This window comes from Bacillus rossius, chromosome 13 (assembly GCF_032445375.1).
Source record: "Bacillus rossius redtenbacheri isolate Brsri chromosome 13, Brsri_v3, whole genome shotgun sequence".
NCBI lineage: Eukaryota > Metazoa > Arthropoda > Insecta > Phasmatodea > Bacillidae > Bacillus > Bacillus rossius.
Window position 1 is genome coordinate 41,382,854 of NC_086340.1, and position 21,730 is coordinate 41,404,583.

The 21,730-nt window shown below is 38.2% G+C and overlaps 1 protein-coding gene across 2 annotated transcripts in view; it reads left to right on the plus strand.

Moving 5' to 3' along the window:
* Positions 1–21,730, plus strand: part of LOC134538477 (protein bark beetle) — a 238,572-nt gene that overhangs the window by 187,844 nt on the left and 28,998 nt on the right. The window contains exons 28-32 of one of the 2 annotated variants that reach the window (XM_063379808.1): positions 1,957–2,168; positions 7,717–7,947; positions 9,381–9,505; positions 15,318–15,443; positions 18,990–19,004. In XM_063379808.1, coding sequence (XP_063235878.1) covers positions 1,957–2,168; positions 7,717–7,947; positions 9,381–9,505; positions 15,318–15,443; positions 18,990–19,004 — 709 coding nt within the window. The remainder of the gene's footprint in view (positions 1–1,956; positions 2,169–7,716; positions 7,948–9,380; positions 9,506–15,317; positions 15,444–18,989; positions 19,005–21,730) is intronic. The other variant, XM_063379809.1, reaches the window with a different exon arrangement.

The window sequence follows — 21,730 nt, forward strand, 5'->3', positions numbered from 1 at the left end:
ATCCATTTGGCAATAATTGTTTTTTTGTTATTTCTTTATGTTGTACTTAAGTAAATATTTTAAACTTACATGGTTTTTTATTTCATTTTATTCATTTCAACTAATAACTAAATTTTACATTTTTTTATCTGAAGTTAGTCTAATATTATTGTAAGCTAATGTGTTCCTTTTCATTATTTGTACATTTTATAGGAAAATACAAATTATGCAATGGGTATTGTGTGTTAAAAATCATTTTTATTTTCCTCCTAAGTGCACTGAAAACCATGTATATTTTTATAGAAGCCATGTATGAAAACCACTTATCTCAATTTAACAATGAAACCCACTTATATCATTCTCGTGCAGTATGCCGATTAAGATATAAAACCTTGTATGTCATAATTAGCAGGAATGACTTTACAATTACATGAAAACGCCCTCTTCAGGCATCCAAAATATTTTATCAATAACCACATAAAAAAATTGTACAAGCATTGATTGATGGGGACGAAAAAAACAGTTTTTGTCTCTCCTGTAAAATTTGCATTTTATGAGATACAAGGTTTTCATTCTAAGCCATCGATGTATAACTTATTTTTACATGTGTAGGGTGCATTTGTTTTTATAGTTTAAAAAACCGTACTACTGAACATGTCTTCTAGGAAACGACTTGAAATGTTAAAAGCAGTAGATAAAGAAAATAAAAAGACTGATGTGGCTAAAAAGTTAGGTATCTCCAAATCAACATTATCCACAATTCTCACCCAGCGATCCAGTTTGGAAGACAATAAAATGTAAAAAAAAATTCCTAACTTTTAAATTTTATATTTTTGATTTATTACAGCATTTTTGCAAACAGCTTGTCTTGATTCCAAATGTAGGCTTACTGCTTTGGCAAAAAACTTACCTACGTATTTCTGTATTGTACATATACATACTAGTATGTATGTATGTATGTATGTATGTATGTATGTATGTAGTATGTATCTAGATCCCAAAGTATAGCTGTTAAAGTAATTGATGCTTGTACCACTCATATTGGTATTAGATTTTCTACTTTGTTTTTTAACAAGATCGAGTTATGTTCAAAACCCCAAAACAGGCAATCATTGTGATTTCGGTATAAAGAACTTCATTATAACAAACTGCCATAATTTTGGTCCCTTCGTGTTCTTTATAATGAAGCTCTACTGTAATTTTAAAAAATGTCAGGGTTAAAAATTCTTTTATATTCAGCCAAAACTTTGGAACCTTGCAACTACGGAACTGACAATGACAGAAGATTTTTCTTGTAACAACCAGTACTCCTAGATGGGGAATAATAATGAAAGAGAGGGGAGTGATGGGAAGAAGAGAGAGAGAGAAAGAAAGAGAGAGAGAGAGAGAGAGAGAGAGAGAGAGAGATAGAGAAAGAGCACTAGTAGAGTTTGTCGCAGTGGCCTTCTCACTTCTCTCCTCTTTTCTCTCTCCTGTGGCGTCCACCCATTCTGCCTCCCTCTGTCATACCTGCATTCAGTGCTGCTTTATATGTTTTCCTTATGAATCACAGCTTTTGTGCTGCATCGACAAAACTCTTTTTTTTTTTTTTTTTAACTGCTTTAAAAGTGGGTATGTAAATCACTCATACTGAGGAAAGTACGTATCATCATGAAAGCGCTAATCCACACCGTATAGTTTTAACTTGATTTTGGTCCTCAGACTCACTATATATTCAAAAAAAAATACCTCTTGTAATATCCTGCATTCGTATCAGCAAGGTTTCACAGTATTACATAGAATACTCGTAAATTAATTGAAATTGGTACATTCTTATTGTGTAGTTAAAATTATGACAAAAAAATTTTAAAAAATTGTAAAATTATTTTTGCTCTACCATAAGAGGCTGAATTTTTTTCTTTTGCACATGTCTTAATAGTTTGCAGGATGTGCGATGGTAGCCCTTGTTCGGTTGGAATGTGATACGGCGTGTTGCAGATCGCGACGTGCAGCACAACATATCGTACTCGGTGCTGTCGAACAACCGCGAAGGGGCAGTGAGCTACAGCAGTGCCGGGGAGGTGAACCCGGCCGTGACCTTGGAGTGGAACCAGTTCACCCGCAACTGCGCCAAGCTGTACGGCAACTTCAGCACTTGCAAGGCTGCGGTCGACATGGACGTTCAGAACACCCAGAACATTTACTTCAGGGTGAGCTTGGCTCGCGAGGGGACGAAATAGGGGGGTGCTGTACAACACTAGAGGTGGGACTTTTGATACTTTGATGTCTCAAAAACTCATTGAGTCGATTGTATTGAATATTACCGTGTTAGCCCCAATAATTGTGTTTAAAAACCGTGGTGTGTGGCTTATTTAAAACTCGGCAATGCTGCATGGCACAAGATCCATCAAGCTCCGAGGTTGGTTAACCTTGAGACATGTCTCCTTCCCCGATGCTGGCCCCTCTACCGTGGAGCTCCCTTCCTGAGGAAGGGGTGAGACAAGGGGTTGAGATGCTTATTGGGGTCTCAGTGGCCACCTCGCCATAAGGAGGCACCGCTGAGTCGGGAGAAGCACGGCCGAGATGCGGTGGCACAACCAGTTCTCCTCCAGGGGCATCGATGTGGCAAGGGTTCCCCGCCAGAGCATGACAAGGTTCCAGTCGGTAAATGCTGTATCGGAGCTACATCGAGACAATTTCCAGTGCATGCCGTTAATTGTGCCCAATACGAATCACCATATCTTGCCCCCATGATACACACTGACAGCTGTCCCTGTAGTACCAACTGTTGAAGGACATGTAACTGGCGGGAGGCGAAACTGCCTCCGACAATCTTATTGTCTTCCTGCCACGCTGGCTGCACAATGCCGCAGAGAGGCATCTCTAGACAGAAAGGTATGAAACGTCCGGTTGCGGACCTGTCTTCCATGACAGGTGCGACGTGCTCGACATGCTCAGAAACGAACGGTCGAGAGCCCTTACGTTTGAAGGCAGGGCGCCCATAAACGGTTGTTAGTTACAGCGATATGAGGTGGAGGTGGCGATGGCAACAGGCAAGCTCTCGTAGCTGGAGGTCGCAACGTCTTGAAGTGAGGGCAATTCTGATGGGTAGAGAATAAATGAGCCGAGGCATTGCAAGGTGTCTACTAGGTCACGAAAGTCACGAAAAAGTCACGAATGTTGTAAATGGTCACGAAAGTCCCGAAAAAGTCACCATTTTTAAGTATATTTTGGTAAAAGTCACGAAAAAATTAATTACAAGTCTAATGTGTATTTCTTGTGCATTGATCTTATATATACCATATTTTTTGTGCTTTTGGCAGCTTGCATTTTCAGGAAAATCATCGCTTAAGATGTTCCCACACAATACATTTTCCCGTGTTTAACTAGGCCAGCCCCTCCATTTTCGCCATAAGACGTTTGCTTTAAAATCTCGTTCAAAATGTTGCTTACAGCTTCTATTCTCCTACGTCGAACGTCATAATTTTCACGTAGAATGCAGAGAAAATTTTAATAATAGCGATTTGCTCTTCTTTATTTAAAAAAAAAAGTCCATTAGAATGCTGTGAAAATGTAATTTATTCAATTTTTGTACCTTACACGCTTAAAAAAAGGATGGTATTCGTTCCGTGGCGGCCACGGCGTAGTCAGTTTCTTTCTTACTCTACAGAGCGCACAACGATCGCACATAATCAATTGTAGCTGTCAAGGCGTCAATGCGCGCGACCCGCGTCCATATCGATAAGTTAGCCAAATGGCGAGCGTTCATAATCGAACTTATAGCGTTGAGTTTGTTTGTTTACTGCTTGCTAGTGTGTACGAAACGCAAATTTATGTTTGGCTAGGATAAAAGAAAACCAAAAATTTGTGCACAAAATGTGTGATGTATTTTCTTGTTTTGGTTTTGTTAACGACTATGTTTACAAATTACAAAACACAAAATCCCTAAATTGCCGCCACATTTTATTTTCAAACTGAAATCATTGTCGAAGAGGTTAAAGTGCTACGGAATGAATTTGTAATATTTTCTATGATATAATGTGCTGAAAATGTTTGCCAATAAATGTTAAAGTGTTTTAGCGCTTAAAGTGCGGCCAAAATTGGCATGCGGAAAAGCAGATATAATTAATTTTATTCAATTAAGTTTCAAACTAACCGTCATTTGTAGGCTTAACTTATGTCTTTTTTTCCCAGCACTTAGGCCTATACATTTTGATAAAGAAAAACAAATGTCAAATTTTTCATTTTATTTTTTTATGTAAGGTATAGGCTACACTTAATTTTATAACATTTAAAAATGATACCATTTTGACAAGTTTCGTGGTCACACTTCAGTAGAAATTGTCATGAAAAAGTCAAGAAAAAGTCACTAATTTTTATTTTTGTAACTCAGTAGACACCCTGCGATTGAGTGTTGAGGCGAAAAGGTGAGTCGGCAGTTAGGCGGAGACTCGTAATCACAGCTTGTGAGCATATCTGGCCGGGAGGAGGGATGAAGAGTGCAACTCTGATTGGCGGTACGTGATGAGTAGTGGGGAAGGGAGGGGAAGAGGCACAGCCTGCCTCCTTTCGTGCAGTTGGTGAGTCTCTGCGGTTCAAGGTCACGCAGCAGCTCTGAGCGGGCCTGTGTCGGGATGGTGACCGTGCCGCTACACACACCCGTGCGCTAGTGTAGATGGGCGGCTGGTGCCGTAGCCATGTGAAGATAGAGAAGGAGGGAAGGAGTAAGGAATTGACGTCCATGATGGGTAATTTTGTGCTTGACATGTGTAAACCTGCTGTTACGGAACGAACGACGGATTTCTCGCACTTGGTTTGGAAATGTGTGTTTTTTGTGAGTAAGACATTGCAATGTTTATGAAAGGTTTGCGGTTGCGATCATCTACGGTTGCTGAAAAAACCTAAAATGATTAAAAGTGATGAGGAAATGGGAAATCGCACTACGGGAAGAAAATGCATTGTCGTGGAAAGTCATATACGTGACTAGAGTAAAAAAAAATAAGTTTGATTTTTGAGTGAGTGTTATTTTTATATTGCAATAAAAAATTTTATTTTATAATTCAGAATTTATTGGGTGTGCTTCAGCAGTCCCAGGTTTTTTGGTTTATCCAATCTTTATAACATAGCATTGATTTAGGTCATTCGCTGCCAAGTTTTAGTGGCGCTTCAAAGTAGTATTTTAGACAGCTGCGGTCAATAGCCATTTTATATTCATGGTGATTTCTTCATGGTAGTAAATGTGTTATTATACACAGTTACGCTAAAAATAAAATATTTACTGCCTTATAGCTTTGGTGACGTGTTTACATAAAAAAAATTTTCATGGAAATATTGATACTTTAAATAGTACTCATGTTTCAAGAGTGAAGTGCTGAAAAAATAACTGACACACGTCAACACTGGTACCGAGAATGCTATTATTGTTTTTACAGAAAATGTGAAAGGTAATTTATAATTTTGGATAGTTAGGTTAGTGAATAATTTATAATTTTGGGTAGTTGAGTTAGTCAGGAATTTATAATTTTGGATAGTTAAGTAAGTCAAGAATAAACATTTATTAGGAACTTGAAATATGGTCTAAGTTTTGTTTTTAAAAGTTTGATGCGAGACTTTTCTAAACAACAAATATTTTTTATAGTGGTCTTAAAATTAAGGGTGCTAGGCTGTTTCGAGGCGATGCTTGTTCTGTAAATATTGATATCACTATCAGCATGTGTTTCCTCGCCTACATCAGCTAGCATGAGGCCTGAGCATTTCACTAGCTGCTGTTGAGTCTGAATGGTTGTTCAGCGGGACTTGATCTTAAAGAGTTATGATGTTATTTTTTCTAAGTACAAATGTGTAAACTTATAATACTTTTGATATAGTATATTTTTTTAGTGTTTTTTTTTTTTTTTTAATATACACAAGAAGCTTTACATTGTTCTATGTTGTGTTTGATTAAGTAGGTATTTTATTTGAATATTTTCTAGGGTCATACAAAATTATTTATTTAATTTTTAATGCATAATAGTAATTTTTTTTCCTTATTGTATCATTAGCGATGTTAATTTATAGCATTTAAAATAATAACATTTAGCATTTTGAATTTGAAATTTAGCATTTTGTAGCATTTTTAAAAACAAGATTTAGCCAATTCTCTCATTTTACATTACTGAAGAAAATTATATTTTTAAAAAGTATTAAATAATACACATATTAATTATTAACAACCACAGAAATAAAGATCTAGCACAACTACAAAGATAGCCAATCTTGGCAGGTTTCCAAACAACTTTTTAGCACTTATGAGTGCAATAAATTGAATAGGTACTTAAAATTACAATAAATATTTTTTAGCTGTGTTCATGGCCATAGTTGATGTAGAGTGCACAAATAATGTAATGTTATTGAAACTTTTTTTTTTTATTTTTGCCTTATTTTGGTTTTCGATCATGCCAGAAACTGCTGCTTGTACATCTTTTTTTTTTCCACTCCAGACGGCGATTACATAAATTGCACATTAAAATATTCTTATCACTTTCGTAGAACTGTTCACTTTTGTATTCATTTATGCGATCACGAATGGAAATTATGTTTCGTCCCATTTTTACCACGAGAAATAACAGTACACAACACATTCACGAGTATGCATGTATTTTTAAACACACCACCTTCCACAGACTACACAAGAACGTGGCTTTCACGTGAAACACAACCAGAAAATGGGACTTACAATTGTTAGCGCGGCGAAGCAGAGATGTCGCAATATGGTGGCCTAAAAACTTGTACTCTGAGAGATGACGGTCAATCTTCCAGCTAGTTGTTCTTTGCTTTGTTTACAATCGCGAGGCACGGATGGCCATTCTTCAATCAATATTTACGAAAAATAGTGTTGTGAATGACGTGACAATAAGATACTTGTGCTGAATACGCCATAAAATGATGGTTTCTTTTGATACTGAACTGAAACGAAATACAATCGGTAAATAAATTGTGTAGAATGAAGACGAATCGACGTTTTTTACCTTGATTTCGCATTAATCTCGGAATAGTCTAGAAATTCGCATTTTATAGCGGAAAAAATATAATTTAGCATATTTTCGCATCTATTTCGCGAAAACAAATAATCACCATCCCTAAGTATCATGTATTAAAGGTATTCAGGATATTGAGCTGGAAAATTAATAACTCTAATTAAAATCACTTCAGTAAGTTCTCAGTTCAAGTTTACCCAATTAATAAGTTAAATTAATTTTTCCTTTGTACGAAAGCATTATTTTATTCAATTAAAAAAAAATTGAGCACTATATTACATGCTATTGCGTAAGTATGCTAGTGTACAAGTATGAAGGTGTGCAAATATTCGAGTATGTGAGTTTTGCAAGTTTTTAAATGTTCATATATGCGATGTGTGCAAGAATACTGCATCATTTCTACGTCTGCCCTGCCGTATTCTCTACCGGTTCCCCCCACCACTTATCCTAACGATTCCCCTCATGCGATTGGATCTTTCATGATGATTGAAAATTGTAAAGAGTATTCACTTCAAAAATATTAAAATGTTTAATTTTTTTTGAATTAAGTACCTATATTTTTGTGAATAAACGGGATTTATAGAAATAAAATCAGAATTACCTGTTCTAAAAAAAAAAAAAAAAAGGAATTGGCCGAAAAATAAAACCATAAAATTTTGTTCGTGCTGCGCCTTAGCGGAATCTGCCTCCGAGGACCCTGAGCAGATCACAAACTACCGCTGGTGGTCGGCCGTTGTTCCAGAACAACTACGTGCGGCACAACCAGGGGGGCCTGGCGGTGAAGGCAGACTCCCGGGGCTCGGCCACCTCCCTCAAGGGCTGGGTGCACAACAACCTGTTTGCCGACAACGGGCCCCACCCGGCGCTGTCGCTGGAGGGTCGGCACAGCAGCCCCTACCAGGAGGTCACCGTCTACCGCAACTACTTCGCCCACAACCATGCGCCCTTCGCCAACGTCATCGCGCTCAAGCAGGTCCATGTCGACTCCTCTGCCTGCCGATAGCCAGTCCTGGGGACTGTCAACACAAGTGGAGACTTAAAACTTTGTTTTTAAATGTGTAATATGTAGAGACCAGGAAAAATTTGCGGTTTCGATGGTCTTCAGGATAGACTGCACATTCCCCTGTACACTCGGGCAAATAACGCAAGTTCATTGGCTGCTGACATTTAGGTCGTCTCAGTTGGTTTGCCTGTGATTCGATCCTTCTTTGGTTGAGGGTTTATTATTGGTTGAGATGCGTCCAGATGAACAGTAAGCCAATAGCAAAATTATCTAAGAGGTTTATGTATTTTTGAATTCTAGCCTATCGCCTAATGTATCCGCGAATTCTACGTCAAATGTACGTAAGAAAATGATTTTGTTGTTATACCAGTATGATGTCAGCATGATATCATTTATCCTTACATCATTTTTTTTAGTCACAAATGATGTCAGTGGTATGTAAAAATTACGTAAAAATTCGTTACCTAGCTATGACTTACCAGTGATGTCAGACCTAGGTCATGTATTCACGTGGTCAAATTAACTTCACTTACTGCTACTACAGCGTGTCGGTGACGCGAAGCTCACAAGATTTTAACCCATCCAAAAAAAGAGTCCAACACGCACATGATACAGTCGAGTATGTACAATGTATTGTGTATGTATGCGTATACATGTACACAGGCCGCTGCGATTCGCCAGTCTGGCATAACACGTCACTAGCATGTCGGTGACGCGAACCCAGAAGTTTTGCCCCTACCAAAAATCGCTCAACTGGGCTTAAGAAGTTTTCACTTCAATTAGCCGTTGAATATGCCCATCTGTGGTAAAATATTATTTTGGTAGACACATGACCTCTTTATACGCATTAAGTTTTATTCTGTGCATTTTTTTTTCTCTACGATCCACCGTTTTTGAGATACTTTTGCAGGGAAAGTCGTGGAAACCTAACATTCCTAAATTGAGAGCTTAATTTGTAGGAATTTGTGTGAAAGATGAAAAAAATTTATAAATTATATTTCAACTCAAAAACATTATTTTTTTTTTTTTTTTATCAAGATTGACAATTTTTGTCTCTTACTTATTAGGCCTATGTGTTGCATATAAATTAACTTATCAGAGTATCAACAAATTGGAAATTTTTTTTTTCTTTATTAATGTAGATAAAGGGATTTTTTTATAATTTTTGCAACTATATCACAAATTTGCATATAAATTTTGTAATAATGAAGATCTTTTACCTGTGAAAATTTGGTTAGCATACTTTATTTGAAAAATTGATACGAAGATTTTTTTTATTTATTTATTTAAAATATTTTGCAAAGCTAGATAAAAAGTGGGTATTCGTGACATAAAATCCTCTGTGAGTCCAACTTTAATTTGGCCAGTTTTGATGTAAAAAATTGTACGTAATTGTTTTTCAGGTTGTATCAAACTTTACGTACAACTATGTCCATGATAATAGAGGACAATACATTCTGGAGGTATCAGGATTCGAGAAGGTACGACTGCCAATATACCAGACAACCTCACACAACGGTTTTTACAAGTGAGTATTGTACTTTTATTTGTGATTGCAGAACATTTATATTTCACATTGTCACTTGTATTGAGATTACTACTGACTTGGCTGCAAGTAAGCTCATATGAGAACCATTTACTCAAGAAATGGCATCATTAAGTGACATGCTGAATGGAGGTTTTTATTCCTCTTCGTAAGTTGGTTTAATACTTGGTTTGTGTGAGTATCATTTTACTAACCCTTCCTTTATACCCACAAGGCATGACTAACCTAAGTAATATTTTTTGGGCAAGTGAAAAACATTTCTAGTTTGTAGCAGTTAAACTCAACTTTCAAGTCTGTGTCACTGGGACTAGATTCGCTGGATGATTGAAGGAGTTATATTAGTAACATACTTTTTTATACCTATCTTTTCATCTAAATTTTGTGTGCATTTTTAATGCTCAAAAATAATTCTCACTCTTTAGGTGCATTTTTCTCAGGTTCTATCTGCATGTAAACGAAAGGGGTTACACCCTGATTCCTACAAAATAAACGACATTTTAATGAAATGAAGAAAGGGGAGGGGGGTGAAACCGGTATTGTCACTACTGCATAAATAAGGAATGTGTAATTTTGCCAGCAGCAGACAAACAAGAACATTAGCTCTCCTTCTGGTGTAAGGGTATGGAGTAATGATAATTAATTAACACTTACTCAATCTGATTTTTACATGCACATGTGACATGTTAAAGGTTTTTGGGTAGTAAATTGTGATGTAGGGAAATATGTGATAGGCTTGGGAAGGTTGGTAGTGTGTGTAAGTAGCAGAGTATTAGCGAGAAGTATTATAGGGTGTACGAAAGAAGCTGTACTTATGAAGTGTATAGTGATGTTATGTAATAAAGACATAACATGGTGTCAGGTGTGGGTTTAAGAGAGCATAAGTAAGGCGTCAGGAGTTCGCGGAAAGCGAGGAGGAGGGACAGTGTTCAGTGTTGTCAGTGCCGTGTTGTTGTTGTGTTTCGTGCCCGGCGGTTTGAGGTTAAGTCGGGACGGCGAGAAAAACAATGGCACAGTTCCAAATAAGTCCCCCGGAAAACTTCGATTTTCGTCAGCCAACGGAATGGGACAAATGGATAAAGCGATTCGAGAGGTTTTGCGTGGCATCAGAACTAGACAAGAAACAAGAAGACAGTCAAGTCAATATGTTGCTATATTGCATGGGCCCCGAGGCAGACGATTTGCTTGTATCCTTCGCCCTAACGAAAGAGCAACAAGGCAAATACACCACGGTCAAACAAAGGTACGCGGACTTTTTCACAATAACAAAAAAATTGTCTATGAACGAGCAAAATTTTTCAAGAGACGTCAGCAACAGGGTGAACTCGCAGACGTTTTTATTAACGACGTGTTCAAATTAGCGGAAACATGTGAGTTACAAACACTTAAAGAGGAGCTGATAACCACGGTGTTGGTCATTGGGGTGGCTGACGACAAGCTATCTGAAATGTTGCAAATGGATCACAACCTCACCACCGCAGATGCAGTGAAACGAATTCAGCAGGCAGAATCAGTTCGGGGCCAACAACAGTTTGTGCGGGAGAACATGGCCAGTGTAGAGGCCGTGCACAGTGCTCGGACACCTCTTACTAGCTACAGGAAACCTAAAGGTGAGCAGGGGGCATTTTCCAGGGACGATGGGAAACAACAAAAGAGTCAGAACAGTAGCGGTAGTAGAGGGCTGGCCGGCAGTGTGAGCAGGTGCTCCAAGTGTGGTAGGGCACCAATACATCAGTGGTCCAGCTGTCCAGCCAGGAATGAGACATGTTTAAAATGTGGGAAAGTAGGCCACTATGGGAGAAGTTGTAAAAGCAAGCACATCCGGGTCCAGGAGCTGGAGAAGGAAGAAGAGGAACATTCTTATTATTTGGGAGAAGTGGCTTTGGAAGTGTGCTCAAGTCCATGGTACGTGCAACTACAGTTGCAAGGGGTCACGATCACCTTTAAAATAGACACTGGGGCTGATGTGACAGTCATTGGTAAAGCATTGAGTGACAGATTAGGACTCTCTCTACGCGACACAAGCAAAAAACTATTTGGCGCAGGTAAAAATCCAATTCAGATCGAGGGCACAGCAAGGGTGGAGTTGTCGCTAGGAGAGCAACAGATCAGCCATGAAATCTATGTAGTGAAAGAACAGCACATGCCGTTGTTGGGTCGCCCTGCAATCCGAGCATTGAGTATAGTGAAAGTTCGAGAGGAGGTTCAGGAAGCGGCAGAAGTAAATAGTGCAGCTAGCAAGTACATGGATAGATTCCCAAGGGTTTTCCAAGGTCTGGGCAGATTAGGCCACGAGTATCACATCACCCTACAAGAAAATGCCACTCCATTTGCAGTCGCAGCTCCCAGACGCGTAGCACTGCCCCTTAGGGAGAAAGTAAAAGGAGAGCTGGATGCAATGGTGAAAGAAAAAGTGATTTCACCAGTACAGGACCCAACACCGTGGTCTGCGCCGATAGTGGTGGTACCAAAGAGAGATGGGTCTATAAGAATCTGTGTAGATTACACGGAGCTAAACAAGTATGTACGTAGAGAGAGATTCCAGCTGCCGTCAGTGGAGGAGTCGTTGGCCCAGCTTCAGAATGCTCGGTGGTTCACTGTGCTAGATGCGTCCCGAGGGTTCTGGCAAATACCACTCACTCAGGAGAGTGCACCACTCACCACATTCATCACGCCATTCGGAAGATACCACTTTAACAGGTTACCATTTGGGATCAACTCAGGGCCAGAACATTACCAGAGACGAATGCAGCAGATTGTGGGGGAACTGCCAGGCGTGGTGAACCAAGCGGATGATATACTGGTGTGGGGCAGCACAGAAGAAGAGCACGACCAAAGACTGGAGGCGGTGCTAGAGAAGTTGAGGCAGACAGGGGTGACACTCAACAAAGAAAAGTGCAGGTTCAAAGAGAAGGCGGTGAAGTTTCTGGGGCACGTAATAAGCAAAGGAACAGTGCAACCCGATCCGGATAAAACTAAGGCAATAACCAACATGCCGGATCCGACAAACACTACAGAACTCAGGCGATTACTCGGCATGGTAAATTATTTAATGAAATTCATCCCCCAACTAGCGGACAAGACGGAACCGCTGAGGATGCTGTTGCATCAGGACATCGCGTGGACATGGGGTGCTCCACAGCAGGAGGCAATGCAGAAGCTAAAACAGGAAATAGCACAACAACCGCTACTGGCACTTTATTCTCGAACGGCAGAGACAAGACTCTCAGCAGATGCCTCGTCATATGGGTTGGGAGGCATGCTGGAACAGCTCCAAAACAGAGTGTGGAAGCCAGTCGCTTATGCCTCAAGAAGCCTGAGCGATGTCGAGAAGCGCTATGCCCAGATAGAAAAAGAGGCGCTAGCAATAACGTGGGCTTGCGAGAAGTTCCGAGAATACATATTAGGGACCCAGATAACTGTTGTGACGGACCACAAGCCACTGGTCACCCTACTGTCGAGTAAGCCAATTGCGGAACTCACGGCACGACTACAGCGAATGCGAATGCGTCTCATGTGTTTTACGTACACTATCGTGCACATGAGTGGGAGAGAGTTCTTTGTGCCAGATGCGCTGTCCAGGGCACCGAGTACTCACCCACCAACCACCAGACAGGAAGTCATAGAAGAAGAACTATTTGTGAACAGCATTCTGCGGGAAACTCCCTTCTTAGATGCGCGGCTACAAGAAATTAAGGCAGCACAAGACAAGGATGTGGCATGTCAGACTCTAAAAATGGATATTCTTCAGGGGTTTACCAATAATAATTCGGCATTTTGGGCCCACAGAGCTCAACTCACATATCAGAGCGGACTGATCATGTATGGCCCAAGAATATTTATACCCGAAGTCTTGCGATCTAACATGTTAGACAGAATTCATGAGGGACACATGGGTATCGCCAAATGCAGACAGTGAGCTAAGGAGGCGTTATGGTGGCCTGGCATATCCCGCGACATTCAAAGGCTAGTTGAGAGGTGCACCCAATGTATACAGCAGCGACAGCAGAGGGCTGAACCCCTCTTGCCGACACCATTACCAGAGCGACCGTGGTCATTAGTGGGAATGGACATTATGGAAATGCACGGCGTACGGTATTTAGTGGTGCAAGACTACTATTCAAGATACATGGAAGTCGTACGCCTGGACCGGATGACGTCAGAGGCGGTGGTTGCAAGGTCACAAAACATTTTTGCACGGCATGGCATTCCTGAGACAGTGCGCAGTGATGGTGGTACGCAGTTTACGTCAGTAGAGTTTCAACGGTTCGCCAAGGAATATGGTTTCACGCATCTCACATCCAGCCCACGGTTCGCCCAATCCAACGGAGAAGCGGAGAGTGCCGTAGCAGTGGCAAAGAAGATCCTGTCCAAGTCAAAGGATCCAAATCTGGGATTACTTGCATATAGAGCCACACCACTGGAGAATGGATTTTCGCCAGCGGAGCTGTTGTTCGGCAGGAAGCTGAGGACCACCCTACCAGTGTCTTCAACTAGTCTAACACCACAATGGGACCAGCGGACATTGCGAGGAATTCAGGTGCGGGATGGTCATCTAAAGGAGCGCAGCAAGAGGAACTTTGATAGGCGACATGCAGCTAAAGAGCTGGAACCGCTGCAGCAAGGTATACAAGTGTGGATACCAGACATGAAGCGGTACGGCACAATCCAGGGCTCGACCGTGTATCCTAGATCTTACCAAGTGGTTAGCAACTCCAGCACCATTCGGAGAAATAGAAGACAGCTCATAAAGGTATCGGAACAGAGCATAAGGGATATGAGAGATACGTCGCAACCACTACATACGGCAGATGGGAAGACAAGCAAGCAGATGTAGAGTTCAGAGAATGCGCAGCAAGCCAGTCAGCCCGCAGAAGCTCCACCACTGCGAAGATCCCTAGAGCCTGACAGCCAGTCCCCACAAGGTGCACCATTCCTAGGATTTCCGGGAAATGAGCAAACACAGAAGGAGGGACTCAGGACAAGAAGTGGCCGCAGAATCTTACAACCAAAAAGATTGGACTTGTGAAGTGAGACATAGGACAGGGTACCTTTAGCTTTTCATTATACAGAGAGGTAGTGTAGAGATGAAATGAATTTTGTTTGTTGTTATATAAAGAAAGGGAGATGTGATGTAGGGAAATATGTGATAGGCTTGGGAAGGTTGGTAGTGTGTGTAAGTAACAGAGTATTGGCGAGAAGTATTATAGGGTGTACGAAAGAAGCTGTACTTATGAAGTGTATAGTGATGTTATGTAATAAAGACATAACATAAATATAATAGCAAGTAATAAATTTATTGATTCTGTAATATTTTGTTTTACGTATGTCTCAAATTTATTTGAAAAATCACAAACACCCTTAATTGGAGCCGTAACTTGAGGTTAAAGCTGTGATTTTACCAAAATATAGTTATTTTTACGGGTTATAATTCTGGTAAAAGTTATAACTATGTATTAAATTATTTCAAATTGAAAAATATAATGATTAAAAGAACTTTTTTTTTTTTTTTGCTGACCACTGAGATGTTATGGCAGTAATATTCACATTATAATATTAATTTTGTTCCTGTAGGTAGTCATATACAATCTTCTGAAATATTTTCTTCATTTTCAAGCCTAAAATATTTTAGTTTTTACAAGGCTGGATATTTTTTTTAATGTAGATAATGGATTTGTTGTTTTCATGTGTGTTAATTTTTAATTATAAACTTGTTTAATGTTTTCCAGATAATTCCTTGCGTCACACATGTTCAAAATAAATAAAACCTGTTTTATGTTGTTTTTTTTGTCTTCAGAAACTATGCTTTGGACAGGCAGTCTCGTGGAACAATCATTGCAGGAACAGCTGGCCAGCAATATGTGGATAATGTCTTCTTCAATCCTGACAATGATTACGAAATTGTAACAGTGAACAGATGTCTGTAAGTAAAACAATATCAACATTGATAATTTAACATTTTGACCCTTTTTAACTTTAAACTTGGACCATAATTTGAGTGATCATTTATGGTAATAAAAAATAATTTTGGTGGTAGAATTCTAATTTACATGCTAGTTACAATTTAACTTTTCCTTTTCCCATTAATAGATAAGACATAACCCATAAATTTTGCTGAATCTTTTGGTCTCAAGGGCAACTACAAACATTTATAAATTTGCATTGCCTTAATGATTGGATCACAGTTGTGTGGACATTCGTACTATCATGGGCCAGTCTACAGGATGTCCATTAGGGAATGTCCCAGTTTCGTGGTATATTATAACAGTTAAATGTCGACGATTTACAACAAATCATACATCAAATTGAAGGTAAACTAACCATTTTTTTTACTTTCAAATGGTTAATATGTACACCTTCAGTTATAACGCACACATCCAACCTAAAGTCCAATTCTCCCCACACTTTTGTTAACAATCCTGGAGTAATGGAAGCGATAGCCTCTTCAATTCTGTGTCTCATCTCTGGCAAATCATTAGGTAGTGGCGAGACTTAACACAGTCTTTTATGAAACCCCCCCCAAAAAAGATCTCATGTCTTTATGTCAGGTGAACGTGGAGCAGTACTTTTGCATGCGCTTATCTAAAACTGTTTGAGTTATTCTTTAATTGTGACCTTTGAACCAACACTCTAAAATGCTTACAGTTGGTACTGCTAAAATTTATAACTGGGAATTTTTTTTTATGAACATACTGCACCAGGCTAGCAGTAGAGTTACGGAATCACATCGACCCACTCAAAAGACAGAAAGAAAAAAAGAAAGAAAAATAATCCTGGGCCCCTCATAGCGCTAGCCCTCCAGGGTTTTAATTTTTAATATTCCTAAAAATTTAGATATAATTTTTATTTATTTAAACTGAGATTAAAAAAATACTAACTTATTCTTTTAGTTTGTTAATTGTTTAAATTTACTTTTGCAATCTGCCGTAGTTTAGTGATTTCTTTAGTAGTTCTTGTTTCTTCCACTCAAATGACAGTAAGAAATCAATCAATAGGACTGCCCCTGTGGTTGCCTCTGCTGTCTCGGTACAGGGCTGATCAAACATATCGAGTATTGGTTGTGGGGTGATGGCTGATACAGTGTTGCATATTATCTTTGAAAGATTTGTGCAATGGGAGTGCATGACATGATGTAAGCTTTTGGATATACGCCATTGCTGAGCACATGTATGTCTGTTGACAACAATAACTTTTTGCTTGATTTGTGTTTTTATCTTTTGGTTTTTTGTAGTTTTCTTCTACAAACATACATGTGCTCAGCAATGGCGTATGTCCAAAAGCTTACATCAAGAAGTGACAGTGTTGCATGTTGGATAATTTAAATTAGTTAAGGACTTACACATTCACTGGCTATCAAGTTTTCGTAAATTTAACATTGTATATGTTAAATATTATCTTTTTTTTAATGTGTTCATTTCATAGTTTAATTGGTATTTCAATGAGTTTACAGATAAATAATATAATAATATACATAGTGATGAAATATCAATATTTCTGCTACATTTCTTTAGTCTTACATTGTTTATTTGTTTGTGAATATAACTGCAGATTTAAATGTAGTTTTTTTTTTCTAGGTATCAATCTTGTATTACCTATACTTTTTTTTTCCACTTTTTTTTAACATTTTGAATTAAAAGAATAATTAAGAATTTTTTTAAAAAACGTAAGTTAATAGTAAGAGGAATATTTATTTAATGTTTGTTTTTTTAACAAAACTGTGTTTACCCTCGTGTTAAGATTTTCTCAATTTATGTTGTATGTAGGGTACCTATTTTTGTGATTTTCATCTAACATTTTGTCCGGTCGCAAAGTAATGAATAATCATATGCAGATTATTTGAGCACTTTCATACTATTTGTGTTCAGAAGAAACAAATACAAACCTATAATTGTTAATAATAACAATTTTATTTAAAAAATGTTTTTATTGTATGTGAAGATATTTGCCCTTAAAAGACACTTTGTAATATGTTATAAAAAATATTTTAATTATGAATTTTTATTATTTAAATTATTTTAGGAGTATGAAACACCCAATTAATTTAATTTGAAAATATTATCTATTTTTTTTTTTTTTAACTTCTGGGTGTTTGAGCTACAGTTTCATGTTTAACTTACGTACATATATAATAATTTAGTCACGTCGTACAAAGGATAACAGTGCTTCTTGCTATTTGAACAGTTGAATGTTGATGGTGTCTTTTTGAAATAATGCACACATAAAAACTCAACAGGTATAAATAGGAAATAAAAATTGAACAATGGCTGAAAATTGTTGGTTGCAATTTACATATTTTAATGAGTTTCAGTGCCTGCACTGTGATATGTGTAGCCAGGGCCATCTAGAGAAGCTAAGGGGCCCGCGGGCAAATAAATTTGTCAGACCCCGTCCCCATTACTTAAAGTTCAATTTTTTTTCCAAACCTTGAATTTGAAAGAAAAAAAAAACTAAATACTAAATATTATCATGGCCATAACTGTAAAAGTGATCTGCACGCAAGGATTTCATTAGTAATAGACGTGTAATTTTAGTCAAACACATGCATTAAAAAAAATATATTTTTAACTTACAAGGGGAAGCTACAACTTTTGGATCACAGATTTTATTAAAAATTTGTAAACTAACAGTAGTCCATTAGGACAACATAATGTGCAAGAAGAAAGGTGTACTACTTGGGCGTTTTCAAGGAAATTGCAAGATAAGTTTTACGACTTGAGTGTTTACCAGTGTGTCGTGACGATGCACGCAAGATGGCGGTGAGCGAGTGGTTAGCATTTAATCTCTGTAATCACTGGATCTCTGGATTAAGTCCTACTCATGGAATTTTTTATTTAGTTCATATTTTTTTGCAACGCTGGTCATTTTGTTTCATATATATTACAATTCAAAGTTAATATAATAAAAAAATACATGTATTTTCATGAATTTTAATTGAATTTCTAATATTTTTTGTCTGTTCACTAATGTATATTATTACAAACATTTGTGTACAGACAAAAAATATTAGAAATTCAATAAAACTTTTTGCAAATACACATATTTTTTTCATTTATTACCTTTGACTTGTAATATATATGAAATAATACGACCAGCATTGAAAAAAAAAATATATGAATTAAAAAATAAACCTTAAGTAGGAGGACTATCCAGAGATCCAGCAGTTACGAAGCTTGAATGCTAACCACTCAATCGCCGTGATCTCGCGCACTTGGTCACATATGTGACACATAAAACTTTCTTGCGATTTTCTCAAACGCCCAAGTAGTACGCCTTGATACTTGTCTACAAAGTTTGAATGAAATCAGTGATCGGAACGTCGTAGCCTCCCCGGGGTGTTTGCTCCCTCTCTGCCCCTGTCTCTGGCTGGCCCTGTGGGTAGCTCATGGCAAGGAGGTGTCAGTGATACCACTCGTGTACTAATCTTGTACTTTCCTTCCTTATTTCTCGGTGTGGCTGCATGATTTCTCAGAGCAGGGTTTAATAGGTAAGCACTCACCACCACATGGCTACTTGCACACTTTGCTGCTTTTAGTTTGCCTTTTAGTTGATAGTTGGTAGCTGGCTCGTGCTTTTCAGGTTACCAACTGCTGAAATAAATCAACTCATCTTGTTTTCCCCACCTTACTCTACAAAGCATGTACATACTAGGTAAACAGTAAACTTACATGTTGAGAAGTAAAGTAAGAATTTTTAAATGGTGGTAAAAAAATGTTCATAGTTATAAAATTAATGTCAGATTGTTAGCTTTATCAACTTATACTTTGTGCTATATGAAAGTCTTCTTTGATATTGTTTTAGTTTTTAGTTCATTTCAACATTTAAATCAGCAGTCTTCCAAAACATTAATTTTTGCCACTGATGTGTATGTGTGTATATTATATATATAGTAGTGCTTTGATTAACTGCGGTTCTGTATCATCGGAGCCAACCTAAAGCACCATTACCGGCAAAGACTGTTGAAACATTTGCTTGAAGACCTATAAAATGATATTACTGTTGTTGAAAGCCTAAAGAAAATTAATCTCAAAGATTACATATTACTCTTTGGGTAAATCATTGATTGATGTGAAAGAATCTACACTGAAGAAAAGCTGAGAAAACATGACCTTGAAAAATGAAAATGTACGACAGCTGAAAACCTAGGCAATTTTCTTATTATATCCATGTTATCTGAGACTGCAGCAGTACACATGCACTCAGTTTATTGAGACTGTACTTTATGATTCGATAAATAATCAAGAACCATACTTGTAATTTAGTGTCAAAAGTGTCCAAAAAATTCTTTAAATAATTTTACTGGGAAACAGCTCTTTTGTATTTAAAAGCTTATAATATGTTGTATATAAACATATAGTGTATTATATTTGCAGTGTTTTATTGCCTGCAGTCTTGTTTATTTCTGCCTAACAATAGGTAAGGCATCCATCCTATCATCCTTGAAACTGCAGCTATGGATAAACATAAGGCAAATACACATATCCCTCACTTAGCACGACTAATTCATTCCTAAAAATGCTTGTGTTATTTGAAATTGTGTATTATGAAGCATTAGTTTCCATAAATAGCAAGGCTAATGTATTTAAAGTGTTCCGAAATTGTGTAGGAAAATATACTTTACGTAATATAAACGCGTTGAATAACATTCAACTATAAATATGTCACACCATTTATCTTTATATGCCTCCCATCGCAATTTTAATGACAAATACGACACAGCGTAACAGTAGATACGTGGTTATGTACTTTATTATCAGTCAGCTGGATGACTTGCCCACCCGGGCGTGACCTTCAACACACGTCGCATATTTTTCCAAACCATCCTTTACTGACAGTGAAACCGATTTTACTGTACAGATACTTACATTTTATTTTTCAAAAATTGAAGTGCTTATTCGCATATCACCACCTGGTTCACACCAATCCTGTCAGGCGAATGATAATTTTTTTCATTGCAACATTCATTTAACAACCTTTTCCACGTGAATCATCTGTTCATTTCTGTTGTTCTAATGTCAAATATATTCCCGCTAGTACAACCAACAGTATCAGACTTATATAAACTTTTGGTAAGAGTCCTTATTTCGTACGATTGTGCGCACAGTTGACTTGCTTAAAACTAAAGTGCGACCAACATAAGTGTGGCCTTCATGACAATCTGCGCGCTCTGTAATACTTCTAGTTTTGTCTCAAATACTTGAACACTATACACTATGAGCGATCAAGCACGTACAGTTACCGGCAGCTGAATGGGCAGACGTTTCTGTTGTTTGAGCGAATTCCCTGCCACTGGCTAGACTGAGTTCACGGCCCGGTCTGTGGCCGGGAGACAACGGTAACGGCGGCATACGCGTGGACATAAAAACATTTGGTCCTTTACACTCCATAGCCGCAGTTGAACTTGCCATAGCTAATGTTTGTACAACAGCCGATAGCGTAGTCAGACCTGCGCGTGCATCTCTTCCCCCCTTGTTTGGCTAACTGTATCCCACGGCACATCTGTTGTTTACAGAAGTTGAAACAGACTTCGTGGCGTCGTGTTTGACTTTTTTTTTTTGCCTGCCGAGATTTTGTGCTGACTGAAATTTACAGACGTGCTATTCGAGACTGGGGCAGTAAAATTCACATCGCGCTAAATGAATCTGTGCAATCTGAAGACGTGCTAAGTGAGGGATAGGTGTATGCAACATATGTAATCAAGGGCGCCCATACCCGGGGGCAGGGGGGGGGGCCGTGGCCCCCCCCTAGCTTTCAGGGAAGGAAAAAATATATATTGTAGTCAGGTGTTTTTTACTTTAAAGAAAATTATTTAAATTCGGTATTATGTAGAAGTGGTTCAACACGAAGATATTATTGTATATCGTTTTTTACATGTCTACTTCATTTTTTATGTTAGTTGAAGCATTAGTTTCTGCTGCTGCGATATAAGGTGTTGTGTACAGGGAGAAGACGCTGTTCAAGCGCAACGCCCGTGGCGAGTCATTCCCCTTCGTAATGCTACCCAAGCTCACGCGATAACACAACACAACAGATTTAGACAAGTCAGAGTTAGACGACGCGACAGTTGACATGTACTTGTAGACTGCGAAATGTTTTGCTACTTTTTTGTCATAATAATGTGTATGTTCACAAATAACATCTCAAAACAGAGATTTTTCAATAGTCTTTAGGTCTACAGTTTAATGCATCTGGTCTAGATTTATTTTAGTGTAT